The following is a 16,415-nucleotide window of genomic DNA, read 5'->3' as shown; positions in this document are numbered from 1 at the left end:
TCGCCACATAATATAAAGGTGTTGACTTACTAATGGCTTGAAAGTTGGCTAAGAGCTGCTGAAACTGGCCCCTTATGGGATTCCAAGAGTAGAAGCAGCCTCACCCCTTGGGGCTGCTGGGAACCATAGACAACTTTTTTAATGAACTAAAATACCAAAGAAATGACCCTCTGGATGGTTGTTATCTATTGCTCAACTCCCTGCAGACAGCAGCCTGCGGAATTTGCAGTGCTGTGGTCATGTGTAGAGGGTGGTGCCAGGCCCCATGGTAATAACCAGGAGGCATATTTATCCAGTACCTCTCCCCTGAGAGCTTGTTGCCCTCCACTGCAACATTGTGGCCCTCTTGGCTCAATCCGCCTGGGCCCTGGCAGGAACACCGCACTGGAAGCAAGTGGATGGATCTGAGAACCTGCCCAGAGATGTGGGGTGAGGCGTGGAGGGAGCGGATGAGGTGACATGGCCCTGCACCCCATCGTCTGTTGCCTAAGCATGAAGAGTTGACAGCCTGGAAGAATTTCAAACCCCTGACTTTAAGAAACCTGCCAATAGTCTAAGAACCAAGGAAATAGACAGCAATCTTTTGTGGGGAGGCTGCAAAGGAGACAGGACAGATGCAAGTTTCAGGAGAAAGGCCATGTGGGAGTGAGTTCCGAGGGTTCTTAGCAAAGTCAAGAGGGACACTGCTTTAGGGTGGCAGTTTTCAAGCCTAAGTGAGCATCGGTATCACCCGGACAACTTGCTAAAATCCCAATGGCTGGTCCTTGACTCCAGAGAACCCGACTCTGTAATCTGGGTCCAGGATGTGTATGTCTAACATGTGCTCAGGTGATGCTGATGCTGCTGGTCCACAGACACTGCCCGAGGGGGAAATGGCGTGAATTCCAAACACAGTGCATTTGGCAAGATACCAGGAAGAACTTCCTATGGCCAAGGCTGGGAACGAGGCAGGAGATCAGCTTACCCAGGACAGTGTGGAAGTCTCCTGAGCCGGACACTCACGTTTCCACAGTAGATCTGAATCAGTTCTGCTTAGCTTCAAGGTAATTTTATCTACCATGGGTTATGTTTATATTTAGTTTCAATATGAGATTAGAGAGAGGCTCCTACATTCCAAGCACTGTGATAGGCACCATGACATGCAGTAGCACTTATAACTGGGGGATGGTTGGTTAATTTTAATCTGTTAGAGATGAGGAAACAGGCTCAGAGACCTTTGCAAATGTGCATAGTGAATCTCAAAGAGGAGGCTAGATAGCATTTCTCAATTTGACCAGAGAATCTTTTATTCAAAAACAACTATTCAAATTTCAAGCGACAGTACAGTTGTGTTGAACACAGTCCGGTATCATCTGGCATCAATATTAATAAGGCAAAGGATTTATGCCACTTGCCTGTATTCTTCTCTTCGAATACTCACACATTTGGGGTGAACGTGTAGGCCACATCTGGTGTGAACGAAATCAGATTAGAACAGAGAAGAACTTTCCAGGATCCTACTCCTGTCTCCCAGGGCACTGACCTCTAGTGGAGGGCGCCCACATGGCAAGGTAGTCATATCGCTGACTCTGTGGGTCCCCCCGCAGCCTGCAGCCCCTCCAGGGCTGGAACCAGAGGGGTCTGGGTGTCATTCAGATCACCTCCCCTTTGAGCCTCCCAGGCTTTCTGAACAAGAGAGATTCCAACTAGAACTGTTAGTCATTGCAGGTTCTCTCAATCAATTATTCACACTTCTATCTGTTTGCTTGCTTTCAGGGAGAAAAAAGGAAAAAATCATAGGATGAGAAGACATGAGGGAAAAGGGGAAAAAGGGAGCCAAGGGTTTCTTTCTGTGCAGGGTGTAAAAGCAGACCCTTGGGTGCGCTTTCTAAGGAGTTACCTGCATTTGCCCTCTTGGATGAAGCAAACAGGTTGAAGGTCCCCTTGTTCCCTGAAGTCCCAAAAAGTCCAAGAAGAGGAAGCAGGAAGAGAGTTAAGATCACAGCTGATCTCAGGGGACAGAACAATGCCATCCCAAGGTCATCGGCCTGGGGCATATTTGACCAGCTGAGGAGTGCATCATAGAAGCAAGAGCATGTTGCCGCTGGCTTCCGTCTGTCATGCAGGCTGCTCTATGCTCGGCTCTTCCTTGAGAAAATGAGGAGGGCTGTTCAAACTCACCTGGAAAGACCCAGGTGATAACTAAACACGAGATCCCTGTGGCAGGGTCTCCCAAGCCTCCACAATCCTTTCACCCTACTCAATTTTGGCAAAATGATCAAGATTTTTAAATTGCTATGTGTGGCGTTTTGCAAATGGAGATTGCTGCTGCATCAGTTCATTAATAACAGAGAGTGTATTGGCATGGTCTGCAATCATTGTTATTGCTATCGAAATTATCTCAATGACATGCTGTCCTTTGTATTCAAAGACAATGCTACTAACACAGTACAATAAGTGCTTATTTTCCATTGCACAATCATCATATATTGTCAGAGCTATCAATATATTTGAGAGAACGTTTGCAATGTGTATGTGTGTGTGAATTTATATATATATATAGTGCGTGTATTTATATATACATATATGTAGACACACAGATATATACCTGAACAAATGTAGTTATATGTAGTATATGTATATAAATATAGTTATGTTCATGAACTATTTTATGTGTATGTGTGTTAGTAGTATTTTGTCCCTAGATAAGAATGCAAGTTCTTTTGGGCAACAATTTTCCTTTGCACTTCTGTATCGCCCTTAATTCAAAACAGGCTGCATTCTTTGTAGGAAGCCCTTAATTCTAGTTGGCTATTGGATTTATCTCAGCAGTAGGGGAAGGCTCATGGTGATCCCTCCACCTACACGCCATCTCTCCGAGGCCCATTTAAGGCACGTGTCAGGAGATGGCCCAAACACCAAGCAAACCACTGACCCACTCAGAAAACACCCCCGCCCCATTGAGTTAATTGGTTGGCTGGCCACAGACCTTTGGGTTGATGTTGATATTTCAAAATCTCTCTGTTCTCAGATCTAGGTACTATCTAAAAAATTCTCTGGGATTCTTTCTATTTTTAAAATTTTATTGTACCGAAGCAATGAATGCTCATTACAGAAAATTTAGAAAAATGTAGATAAATAGAAAAAAAATAAGTATATCACATATAGTCCCATTTTATAAGCATAGCTATTGTTAGCATTTTGGTGAATTTCTTGCCAGTTTTTATTATATGCATTGTAAAAAGTTTCAATTGTATCATGCTTTTTCACTTAATGTTATCACAAAAGAATTAGTTACAATACTGGCCTTTACAAACTAAATTTTAAATGGTTGCAGAATATGCCAAATTTATATAACCATTCCCCTATAAATGGATATTTAGATCAATTCCAATTTAGTTAAACAATGCTGAAATGTGTATCTTAGTGATTAGCACCATTTTTACAATTTAGAATTGTTCCCTATAAAAAAATTATCACTAGTTCAAAGACCTGAATCTTTTTAAGGTTCTTGCTAAATATTTACAAATTGTTTTCCAACAGTGTTGTACTAGTTAGAATTCCCAGCAGCCATGCTTCAAATGCAAACAGAGCCAGTTTCACATCACACTCCTGGGACTCATTTCTGAAGAACTGTTTATAATGCCTTTCAACTCCAAGGTTCCTGTTTACCCATTGCTGTGTAGGCTCAGATGCTGTTATGAACCTCTACCCTCCCCCTCCCCCACCCCAGATATGGACAGTCTGGCACAGAGGGGAGGACCCCCCTTTAATGAAATCTCCAGTTTTGGAATACATTCCCCTCATTTCCAGCCCCAACTCTAGATACACTACCCAGACCAATGTTTTCAAGAACGCTCCTGACCCATCAGCCCCCACGGGCCGGGGACCCCTGGACCACCATAGCAAGAATTACACTATAGCACTGTGCACCCCACAGAAATCAACTGACGTTTACATAGCATGGTGGTTCTTAAAAAGAGAAGGAATCTGCAGAGTTACCACTTGTATTCGAGTCATCAGGTTACTACATCAGTCTCTAGCTTTACATTTCACCTTCGAGCATCTTACCATGTTTTATTTCCCGGTGAACTAGAAAGCTTGGGAGCATAGGACACCAGGTGCTCTGCCCTCCTTCCCCACATCCCTCCTTCTCCCCAGCTTTCCCAATTCAGAATGACAGGATTGTGCTGGGTACTGTAGGAGAGACAGTATCATGTAGGGATGCAGCCACATCCAGTTGCAGCCCATAGTGTTAAGGAAAGGAGATTAGATGACACCGACTAGCTTCTCTCCAGATGCCAAGAGAGCTTCAGCACATATGATCAGCCTTAGTGTGCACTTTCTTACTTACTGCAGAGGCTGCTATAGTTCTGAGCACTGAGTTCATCACTTAATGCTACAACAGGTGAGCTCCATCTTCTCTGCCTTGCATGTGTGCACGTGCGCGCGCGTGCACACACACACACACACACACACACACAGAGTGTTTAGGTGACTTTGGTTGCAGAAGTGGAGAAATGAGCATGAATTTATCTTCTTGTATCAGAAAAGATATAAACCAGGTCTAAGAGGCAACTGTATTCCAATGGGGGAATCAGTTTTGCCGAAGTTCATGAGTGATACACAACAGGAGTTAACCATCCCTGAACTCCAGTGTCCAGGAGTGCCCACAGGGTGCCTGATGCAGGGAAGAGAAACCCACTGCCTAACCAAACTAAGTGGGAGATGTTCTTGAAAGTCTTTTTTTTCCCTAGGGACTTGGGGTAGCAGGAGATGAACTACCATGTCTGGCTAGGGTCACACTGAGTAGACGCTGGCTCCTCCCTTTCCATTTCCAACCCCCAATGCAGACAAAATGCTAAACAAGTCCACGCCACTCTCAAGTTTGGAAAGCAGGACTTCTGGAGTAATTATTGCTCTGGGGAATTACTTTGAGGAATCTGGGGATCCATCTGTAGCTGATGGGTAAGGAAGAGGCTAGGACCAGGCATCTAAACTAAGTGAATTCCTTTAGTGTCTTAACGAACTTGGACCATGGTACATGAGATCTGGTCACAGAGGCCCTTCCTCCCCCTGCCCTTCCTGTAAACATGTGCACTAAAGTTCAGTTTCAAAAAATGTGTTAAGAGGCTCAACGGTAGTGAGACAGGGCTAATGAGGCCACAGTCATGGGTCCAAAGCCTGGATCAACCAAACAGCTCGCTGTGGTTCTCTGGCCATAGACACCAGCCCCGGACCCAGGCACCTGTCTCAGGAAGGTGTGTGGTGGCATCTGTCTTAGATAGCAAAGGGGGGTGACCAGGAGAGATCAGCTCATCTCCATCCCTGGACAAGCAACTCAAAAGTCCCACCTCATCAAGTCCCCTTTATACAAAGATGAGCAAATGCTTAGGCAGCCGCCACACACACACACACACACACACACACACACACACACACACTCTCTCAGAGCCAAGTCCTCTCAGCTAATCGAACCCCATTAACCAATTACAGATATTGACCGGTAAAGCAGCTTCAGGTCATCCAATAAGTCACAGGCACATACCAAAACCTACCCAATTAAATCCGGCTTAGCTGAAATCATATCCTTTTGAACACTGGAGTGGCTGATTTCCAAAGAATGAAAGATCATTCAACACATGGTCATTCGATATCAACCCCTTTTCTCTATGACCTTCAAACCTAATTAACATTTAATAAAGATAGCAAGGCGTTCCAACGTTGAGGGATTACCACTAGCTCAGAATAGGGGGCCCTATAAAATCAATCCATGAAAATGCATTGATGGAGGGGGACCCCACAAGTCTCCCAGCACTGGATCAGGCACCAAGAGCGGCGGGGAGCGGTGGAAGAAAACAAGTTAGATACGAAACGAGTTCTGCCCTCTCTGCCTCCCCAGGGTCATCCCGACAAGCCTTGTCCAGCATGCGTGACAGCCCGCGGTGGCCAAAAACAACAGAGACTGCCTCTGCAGGGAGAAAACCAGACTGTGTTTTTGTCTCTGACCACTCCCCCAGCAGTCTGGGTCCTGGCCAAATGACCGCAGGTCCAACATGGGCAGGCTCCAGCTGGCCCCGGTCCTGTTGTGACTGTACTTGAGTTCATTAATACCCAGCCCTCCCTCATGGGCACAAGGCAGGAAGCCTTCTCCCTGGCCTGTTTTGCAGTCTGGCTTTTCCCTTCTCAGAAATGGGGCAGGTGGTTGAATCCTGCTTAGAGACGAAGGGAGTGGGCTGCTCAGACCTGGCGTGGATGCCTTCGAGGCTGCGCCCTCAGAGGCTCTCCAGCTGCCAATCTCTCTTGTTAGCTGACATTTCCTGGCATCATCGGAGGCTGACTCCTTGATACTTTAAACCTTTGTCTGAAATACCCAGAAATCTGCCTGGGAAAGAAAACACTGCGCTAAACTTGGAAAACAGGCAAGGTGAGGATATGCCAAGAACCTGGCTGGGGCTCCTCTACTGGGATCGTGTGCCACGCGGGCCAGTCCCCCACAGACGGGACACTTCTGGACCTGAGCCACAACATGGACTCGAGTCGGAAGTCCTCGAGTCCATTGCTTCTTACGCAACTCGTGCTGAGGAGACATTCTGTAAAATTTCCAATCCATGGTCATTGGATACTTTTGTCCAATATCATAAAAACAAATTACTAGAAAAACGAAATTTAATAATGCAAAATGTCAATTCACTGACCACGCTCTGGATGTTACAGCAATATCGAACGGCGATACAAATTTCTAAATGCCCGTTCTCAGTCTCTGTACCTGTCTCATTGCAGATCATTAGCAAACAGACTACGTTTTGAATGGCACTGGCCTAGACCTCTGGTACTCAGAGTGTGGTTCAAGGACCCAGAGCATCAGCACCACCCAGGAGCTCCTTAAAATGCAGGGTCTCAGGCCCCACTCCAGATCTACTGAATCAGAATCTGCATTCGCATAAAATCCTCAGGTGATTTAAGTGTACACCAAAGTTTGAGAAGTACTGGGACCGACCAGGCTCATGTGTTAATGGATTACAAAAGTTTTCTCCACATCCAACCCGTACAGCGTCTTTAAGTAAAGGAGGTACTTAATGCGGAAGCATCGTAACTAAGCTGGAGAGTGGAAGGTGGGTGCGATGCTCAGCAGAGTCTTCAGGCTGAAATATTTCATGGGCGTTGGGTAGCTGGGCACGAGTGGAGCGAAAGGCTGAGAGGCCGGCATAGCCCGGCTGTGGCCGGATTACTCTCTGGCCACGGGACAGTGACTGCACATGCGTGCCAGATCTGGAATGGGCCAGGAGAGCGAGCACGAAGGGTGAAAGATGTTTGTGAATGTGATATTGGGAAATCTGGCACTTCGCCAGGGTCAGGTAGAGAGCCCAAGGTCAGGATGCTGGAGGAGACAACCTGATTCCGTAATGGAGAGGGTGGCCGGCCCGGCTGGAGACAGAGGCATGTTTATTTAGATCTTGTCTGCTTAGCTGCTTGACTGGCTGCGAGGAGTTTGATTCTCATTCTCCAGGGCTCTGAGCCCTCGGCCAGAGCAAAGTTCCTAATCTGCTTAGCTATTAAGATCTCTGCATTCTGCTCTGTCTCCAGCAGAGTGCCAGAGAGGCTGGCAGCCCCCAGGAAGCTATTTTCTGCACCCCCCCACCCCAGTGTGTCTATGCCTCTGTCTGGGGCTGCAGACCCACTTCAATCCATTCCCACTGAAGAAGCCTGTCCTTGGAACTCATGGAACCTAGGGAAGAAAGGAGCCCCACCAGTCCAGCCTGAGGGAAATCATGGTTTTGTACTGAAAAAAAAAAAAAAGACCTCATTCTCTGGGAGCAGACTGGGAACAGCCATTCCTGGGCTCCCTTTCCTGAGTGCCACCCCATCCCTACGTGTCACATCTGCACTGTTATTCTCACTTCGGTCTGACCCTTAAAGGGGTCTTCTCCTCTCCCACTGAAATCATCAATTCATAGAGCTGGGGAGACTCTCCAAACTAAGTGTCTTGCCCAAAGTTATCCACTGCTTTGCGTTGCTACGGAAGATAATGCAAGGAAATCAGGGATTTGTGAGCCAAGCACTCATAGTAATCCCAGTCCCCAGCTATTCCACCGATGACCTTTTATTTTTTTACTTGATATTAAGTTATAACAGTCCACCCAATCTCTCGATTTTTGGTTCAAAAAAAAAAATGGTCTCCTTATTTACGTGTTTCCTCTGGTCCTGAACATGTCTTCTCACCTACGCAACTAAAGGGTCCAAGCATCCAACTCTTTGGAGAATAAGTCATGAGGAGCTTTACCCAATTACTTCTCTAAAAGGTTCCCTGAGTCCTCAGAGCCCCAGCTGGCTTCGGAGTGGCCAAGGCGGGAAGCGTGTTGACTTCTGGGTTGTGGAATTCAGGACCCGCTCTAGCCTGGGACTCCTCAGATCGACCCCCTTCTCTCTTCCCGTCCAGTTCTGGTTGATTCCAGGAAGCATCAGCCTGTATTACTCCGTGCTTCCAAGCGGGGCTTCTTCCAGTCGAGTCTGATAGCATTTGAGAGAAACCTGAATCATCACACACACAGTGACACGCAGCTCAGAGCAGAGGCGACGGCCTTCCTAGAGCTCTGGCTGGAAGTGACAGTGCTCTCCAAAAGAAACCCAGCTGCAAACACAGCTACTACTAACTTCTCCTTTTGACAGAGTGAGCCCCGGACGTGCCCTGTCATGACCCCAAATTCTCTGCCCCATGCGTTCTCACCAGCAGCACCCCACCGTCAGTATCTCCTGAGATATATCCATCCGCACCCAGCACTTCAGCCTATTCTTGGGACAACTTGAATGCTGTTTAGCTTTGACTTACTCTCGTGGGTGGGCCCGAGACAGGCAAAGGCTTTCCCTTTCTCCTTTTGTGTTTTAATCTTGGGAAACATTATCCCGTCATAAGGGAAACTCTTTTCTGGCAACTCTAAAGCCAGTGAAAAGAGGAGACCATGGCGTGGGAGGGAACCTGGAGAGGGAGCTCGAGCCCCTTCTCCCGAGAACCACCCGTCTGAGGACCTTTTGCTCTCGCCTCCTCCATCTGAGCGGAGCGAAGGGGCGACAGATCCTGGTCCTGCTCCCCTCCAAATCACAGCTGGCACCGTGGAAAGGTGATGACGCCCCCAGCCAGGAGGACGGAAGAGCGCGATGCTGGTGGGAGGTGTGTGGCATCTACGTGGGTGTGGTCAGGCACCCGCGTGGTGTCAGCTGGACAGACGACACGCAGGAAGTGCACGGGGGAACGTCTAGCCTCGGGGCCCAGACAGAGAAAGTAGGGGCTGCGAGAACCCGCTCCGCTTCCCTTACAAGTGTCTCCATCCCTGTTCCCTTCTTGGTACAAATGCGGGTAAAGTGCAGACTAGCAAAGGGTGTCGAAGAGGACAGTGAAACCTCCGTGAGGTCCACCGTCTAGCTGGGAAGAGCCGTGCTGATCTACTCTAATTATTTTGCTGACTCCCCTAAGTGAGCTAAAGGGATAGAGCAGTATCCCAGGGCTGCTAAAAGTGAGGGACCTGCCACCCTGTGACCCAAAAGAGAAGTGGGTGGAAATGGTTACGGGAAGCTGAAAGGAGAGAGTCCTGTCTGTGGCTTGAGAGAAGTGATCTCAGGTAAAGGATGCAGCCAGCCCGAGGCGACCGAGGAGAGCATGGGAGGATCTGAGGAACAAATCCCCCAACCCCTCTCTTTCCCACCCCAGCCTCCTGCCAACACTCGTCATTGCCCAACTCCACCAGAAGTAAGAGGCAAGGGAGCCCACGGGGTGGCGGGGTGGGGGTCTTAAGAGTCTGTAGAGGATGCAGAGGGTCTGGAGCACAAACAGAAGACGGGGCACAGGCACGCATCACCACACATGGGAAGTACTTATTCACATTTTCATCCCCCCTCTAGACCATAAGTCCTTGAAGGCAGGGTCCCAGTGTACAGTGGACACTCAATAAATATTTACTACATTAACAAGTGAATGCATGAAGGAATGAACGTATGAAGGACGGAATGTCACCAAGGGCAGAAACGAAGCTAATGAGCCCACATATAGAGTCTCAATATGAACCTGGTTATTATTAGGCTGTAACTTGTCTTTCTGGTTTGCTCTCCTCCATGAGGACAAAGGTGTTTCTCCCAGCCTGTCCTCTGACTCCTTCTCTGAAATCACCCCCTGAGGTCCCCAGGTCTGCTGCACAGCAGTCATACTCCAAGCTGGAAAGAGCCTCTCCTGGGGAGCCGAGGCGATGCTCCAAGCCAGCGCCAGGTGCTCCGGAGGCCCTGGCGGTCACCGTCTGGCCCCAGCGCCCTCCTGCAGTGAGGCGGGCAGCCAAGCATCGCATGTTACCTTGTTCTCTGTTCAGCAGCTACTGTGGCAATAGCCAGCACTCAGCCCCCTCTAGACCGTCCCACAGAGCCCTGCCGCTGGAGGCCGCGGTGATCCTGTTAACCAGGGATGCTGACGCTCTTCATCTGTTTGAGCACCCACGCCCGGAGGTCAGATCCAAGCAAGGCGCTCTTCTTGGGTTGGCTGGGAGGCACTTCACAAGCCCCTTTCCAGCCACGCCCTGACCCACGCCTCCTGACCCCACACTCCAGCCAAGCAAATCTACGGCAGTTCCCCATTCAGGCTGCCAATTTATTCCTCCGACTTGGCCCGTGCTGTTCCCTACCCGCCACCCACTTTTTGTTTGGAAAGTTTCACTTACCCTCCAGGTCTATCTAGCTCAGGGCTCCCTTTCTACATCAGGACCACTTTTCACCCCCGCTGACCCCAAAGCCTAACCCAGCCCCAGCCTCTCAGGAAGAATCTTTGTTCCCTATCCTAGGCTCCCACAGCAGGTGGTGAATCTGTGTTGGACTCTCCCACCAGACTGGGATCCCCCCAAGGTCAGGGAAACCATCTCTTTTATCTTATTATCAGCCCAGCACCTGCGACAGTGCCTGGCATTGAGTAGTCTGTCGAACTGGTTTTAGCCTCGAGGGCCCACAAAGCAGAGGCGGTGTATTTGGCTCTGACCCGGATGTCAGAGCGAGTTGTGGAGAACAAATGTAGCACATATCAGCTTTGGACAGGGCTGGTTATTGCTGGAAACCCCAATCAGCTCATCTCTCGGGACCTAATTTTGTTAGCTAAACACTCGTTCATTCATTCGTTCATTCATTCACTCGTTCATCCGAGACATATTTATCGAGAACCTGTTATATATCTTTATGCTCAGCACTGGGAATTCAGAGGAGAACAGCCCTGGCCCTCTCCAAACTCTTACACTAGGAGAGACAGGAAAGTAAACGGACGTGGTAGGGGAAGTGGAGGGGGCTGTCGCATCCACTGAAGAGGCACCTGACTGCTCATGGGAGCAGAGAGAACCTAGAGCGATGAGACGCTGACAACAAGTTCAGGATGGATGAAGCTGGGAGGGCGGGTGGTACCAGGACACCGACTCATGCCGTCTTCGGCGTACGGCAGCAAAGCCAGAGCTGGACTCAGAAGGAAGGTTGCATTATAATCTAGAATCCCCAGCCAACTCGTGGTGGGGCCCATTGCAGATTCCAGGCACAGAGCTGCTGAGACACAGGCCACTAATTTACACCTCCCCCCTTTTTGTTTTTTCTGCACGCTAACTGGCATCCCTGTCTGACCTTCCCCCATCCCCTGACAACCTGGGTGTCTGCCTGGCTAGCAGCCATCCAGAGTTTATTTATTTCCAAGCCCAAACACATGGGAGGGAGCGAGGGGAGGGAGTGAGAGCAGTCTGTGCCTGTGCAAAGCCTGCTCTTCCATTCAGCTCATGTGCTGGGATGGGGCTGGCTTCCTTCTGAAGTGATGCCCAGCCAGTAGGGCTGCCTCTGTCCTACCCCCCTGAGATACCCAGGCTGATTTCAGTGCAGATGGCACTGGCAGATGCCAGTCCCTAGGAGGACCCTCCTCCCTGGCTAATGAGGGGAGCAGGTGAAAAGACCAACAAAAGTGATCGGAGGTGGGAAGTGACATAAACACTAGATTCAGAGTTGGGAAACCTGGGTTCTAGTCCCAGCTCTGCCACTAATAAGTTGTGTGACATCGGGCAAGTGGCTTCACCTTTCTCTGAGCCTGCGTGTTCCTGTTGTGTGAGTCTGAGAGTCCAGCTTCCGGGATGGTGTCGAGTGCTTTGCAGTGCTTTGAAAGAAAAGAGAAGCGGGTCCTCACATCTTCTCCACCATTAACCTGCTCTGTGACATTGAGCGAGTTCCCTCACCTCTCTGTGCAAAAGTTAGCCATTATCCACAAGGCACTTTGCATACAGCATGGGATTAAGACTGAGATGGTGTAAAGCAAGGGTCATACTGAACCAAGGAAGAAATCATGAGGATCCATGAAGTGCTTTTCCCCACTTTCTCCCATTGGCCCTGCCCTGGGATGCCAGGCACGAGGAAGCAGCTGGTCTACCCACTGCCTTCTCCGTCCTCTGAACTTCTGCCCTTCCTCCACACTTTCAGTGTCCCTCTGCTTAGCCAGAGTCCTCTGTGGCCACCTGTGGCTCAGACCCACCAGCCCAGTGGGCTCCGGAAACATCTCTGGGAATTCTTAGCCTTCAGGGACCCTGGTCCACATCCCATGCAAACGTGGCCCTGCCTTCTACGGGCGGCTAAGGGCGGCTGCAAACTCAGTAGAGGTGAAGCTATGCCTATCTGCAGCCCCACAGCTAATGTGTAACAACCACAGCAACAGATAAGCAGCCACAAGGGCTATTGATCAGATAACCCCATTTTCACTCCTGGAAATAGTGAAGGAAACACCCAATTAGGCATTCAGGTCTGGGCTTGAGTGCAGGCTGGCCACAGCAGCCCTTCCAGCCTCTTAGAAAATGCATAAGTGTGTCTGCTGCAAGATGACAGAGCAATGGGTTTTATGGAGGCTAGGTGGCACGGCTGAAGACAAGGGGCTGGTTGGTGGCCGTCCAGGCTGAGAGGAGGAAATAAATAAAAACCTTGGGAGAGAAGACCCGAGAGAGAGTCTTGCTGAGGAAGAGCGCCAACTGAGATAAATCTGAGGAACGCATCAGTGGGCTGAGGGCATGATGTTGTTTTCAAAGTACTGCAGGCCGCCAAGCGTTTCCAATCTATGTAGTTCATATCTGGTTATGGAGACCCCTGTGGGCCACCGAGGCAGAAGCAGCGTGCTTTGAAATTTAGAGCTCCTATTAAAGAAATGGGGAAACCCAGGCTTTCTTTAGATATCCATGGACGTTTCTAGAATAATAATAATAACAATGGCCAATATTCATGAAGCACTCACATGTAATAACTCTAGTTTTCACAACAGCAGTGTAAGATAGGCATTATTATTTCCCACACTTGACAGAGGAAAGGAAGGCACAGAGAGGCTGAGTAACATGCCCAGGCTCTAACAGCTGATTAGTGCCAGAGTCAGACTTGGAATGCTTGGGAGTCTCCTTCCAAAGCCCGTGTGCTTACCCAGTATGCAGCACAGCCTCTCCACAGTGAATCAGCACACGGCCTTCTTCAGGGCAGGGCCTTGCCTCCATTGGGGTGAACCTGCTCTAGGGACTGGAGACCCCAGGGCTAGCCCTTGCCCATACCTGCCTGGGGGCTGGGGGGGATCCAGCCCCGAGACCCAGCCCCAGGCACCTGCCACTGACAGCTGGCTCAGGGATGGGGGCTGGGGACCTCACACCATCCACGTTCTCCGGGGGGATGCCCAGCCACCAGTTTTAAGTGAAAACTCCTTTCTACAAGCCAGCCTTCCCGAAAATTTTACAAATTCTGCAAGATAAAAGCACAGAGACCGTCATGAATGGAGTGGGTTTTTTAAGAGACAGTGTTTAACATCAAAATCCTTCTGATGTGAGTAATTTAGATTCTGATGCATTTCTGGATTGTTTGTTGAATTATGCATCAGCAGCTTCTGGTGCCGTAAAAAAGCGCCACCGTCACGCGGCTGCTCTGAAAACTACAGCAATGGAGACAGTTGGGTTCACAGTTTGGATACCGAGATATGTCCCTGATGAGAGTGAACCAGCAGAAAGAGAGAGGCAAGGAGAGATGGAAAGGGGGAGGAAGAACTGGGGGAAGGGAGTGCGAGGAGCTGCTTCCTTTACCCACACTCACGAAAGCCCGTTCCAGGAGGAAGGAGAACCCAGGGAGAAGGCAGACAGGAGCTTCCCGCAAGTCCAGCCACGTCCACAGCACGCAGCAAGAGAAGGGCGTCAGAGAGCCGGACAGTGACCCTGGCGAAGGACGGAACAGCACCCAGCCGGCAGATGCCCATGTTCTCTGCCACCCACGATGTGCCGCTGTCCTCCAGGTGGGTGCTCCCAGTGGTGGGGACTTCCTGCTGGGCTGAGGGCAGTTACTGCTGCTCTGACTGTTATTTCTTCTTAGTGTTTTCACATTTATTGCAGGTTGGTATTCTTATTTAAAAACGACTAATGACAGTGTGCCTGCCCATTTGGCTGAGGGCACAGAGCAGGGAGGTTGTATACTAACATAGGTGGCTGCTTAGTGGCTGGGACGAAATCGGAATCCCAGTTTCTCGACACCCAGCCACCTTCTCTTCCCTCGGCCCAGATTCCCCATCTCACTGCGGAGGCTTCTAGCATCTCTGACGCCCATCAGATGTCTTTCTTAGGCTGGTGATGCCAAGGGCAAATGCTAAGGCTGGAGCGGCGGAGAGCAAAAGCAACGGAACCCTGAGCCGGGCCACCTGGTCCAAAGCAGAGTTCCGCCTCTACCGAGGTGTGTCTCGGTCGCCTCGCCTGCAAAATGGGCCTGATAACAATCCTTACGCCTTATTGAACGAGACAATATACCTGAAGGCTTTAGCTCAGTGCCAGTGAGACAGTGAGCAGTCAATCATGTCACTTGCTGCTTTCACTTTCGTTTTTGCTATTCTCTTGCAAAAGTGTTGTGACTTCAGAAGGCGGATCCCAGCCTAATGTCGGCCAGAGAAGACCCTGGTAAATGTTCTGCCCTCTCGAGGGGACTATGTCCTCACCACGGTAGGTAGATTCTGCTGAGTCAGGGGATGACATGCCCCTGGGGTGGGAGACAAGCCAGGAGGCCCCCAGGGTGTGTTTGAATCGGCTCTGTGGAGCTGCCACTGTGCTGGTCTGGCAGGAATCTCATCTGTGCATTGGTCCTTTTCATGAAGACAGTGAGCCAAAACCACCCTCCTGGACTGGCCTAGTTTTGAGCCTGGCTCCAGGGACTCAGGGCCACCCCTCGGCCCAATTATAAATCAATCTAGCAGCTCTTGCCAAGCCCATTGCCATAAATGGCTCTAAAAGCCTAGCCTCTTTCAGCCCACCAGGCTCTGGGCTCCAGGATTAATGAGCATCAGCTGCAGGCAGGCTGGTGAGGGCAGATGCAAACCTAATGAGCAGGGTGGCCTAGCCCTCACAGACTCAAGGTGGGGCGGGGCTGATGAGCAGGTGTCGTTGTCATGCTGCCCCTTTGCTGAGTGTCACTTTGAAAGGCAGGGCTGTTGTCATCTCATTACCACACCCTGGGGTGCCACAGGAGACTCAAAAGACCATACAAGGAACAGGTACTCTGGGGCCACACCCTCCACTCTGCTGGCTTGGTGGGTCAGGCTTTTTCCAGGTCTCTCAAGTGTGGGGCTGGAGAGAGTTTAGAGTCCTGGTATTCTCTCTCTCTCCCCTCGTCACCTGGTTGGTACTGTAAGTGCAAAAGTTTCTGTGAGAAAGTTCCTCAGTCACATCTTCGGCATAGTCAGAGTCTCCAAATACATGGGCTTAGAGTTTGCCTGCAGTTTACACACTTCTGCGCAGATTTTAATGAGAATAAGTGCCCAGCACCATGCTGGTCACCAAAGGAAAACAGTCCAGACCCTGCAAGACTTGTGTGTCAATCGAGGACACAGACCTTAGAGAGACTAATCAGAGGCATAAAATATAACGACAATAACAATGATCGTTTATCGAGCACTTAACTTGGTGCCACGCATTGTTCTATGCTTTTTAAATGTACTAACTTACTTAGTAAATAAAAATGAAAGATACTGAGTAATAGAGGGTCATATTATATCAAGGCAGTCAATGAAGTGAAGCAGAAAAGGAAAAGTTCACTTAGACGGACTGCAAAGATCCAGGAAGGCTTCTTGGAGGAGGCAGGACCACCCTGGCCCCACTGGAGTGTGGGAGAACTGTTCCAGAAGCAGGAGCAGACACATCCAGGCCAAGGGTGGAGCAAATCCCCCGAAGGGCACGTGCCTATGCTGAGGGGGCAGAGGCCTGGGGCCACGATGTTTAGGGGGCACCAGCCTCTGGGAATGTTGTTAGGGTGAAATTTCAAAATTAGGGTTTTATTCCTGATTCAAATTGCCTTCTCTTAACTGTGGCTTCACCGCTTCTTTTCCATTTCTGTCTGAAATGTGATATATATTTTTTTAAGGTAAAATTTACACAGTGCAATGTACAGAT

The 16,415-nt window shown here is 49.6% G+C and overlaps 1 protein-coding gene across 4 annotated transcripts in view; it reads right to left on the bottom strand.

The window, feature by feature from the left end:
- The window catches only part of PLXNA4 (plexin A4), a 418,364-nt gene that overhangs the window by 237,544 nt on the left and 164,405 nt on the right, over positions 1-16,415 (bottom strand). Inside the window, exon 4 of one of the 4 annotated variants that reach the window (XM_039861055.1) lies at positions 14,522-15,651. The exons of the other annotated variants lie outside the window; for them this stretch is intronic. Coding sequence (XP_039716989.1) covers positions 15,562-15,651 — 90 coding nt within the window. The 3' untranslated portion in view covers positions 14,522-15,561. Of the gene's footprint in view, positions 1-14,521; positions 15,652-16,415 lie in introns of those variants that run through there. 4 annotated transcript variants of the gene reach the window in all.

Source organism: Pteropus medius, unplaced genomic scaffold, assembly GCF_902729225.1.
Source record: "Pteropus medius unplaced genomic scaffold, Ma_sr-lr_union100, whole genome shotgun sequence".
NCBI classification, from domain to species: Eukaryota; Metazoa; Chordata; class Mammalia; order Chiroptera; family Pteropodidae; genus Pteropus; species Pteropus medius.
Note: the sequence above shows the minus strand (reverse complement) of the source record. Positions and strands in the feature narration are given on the sequence as shown.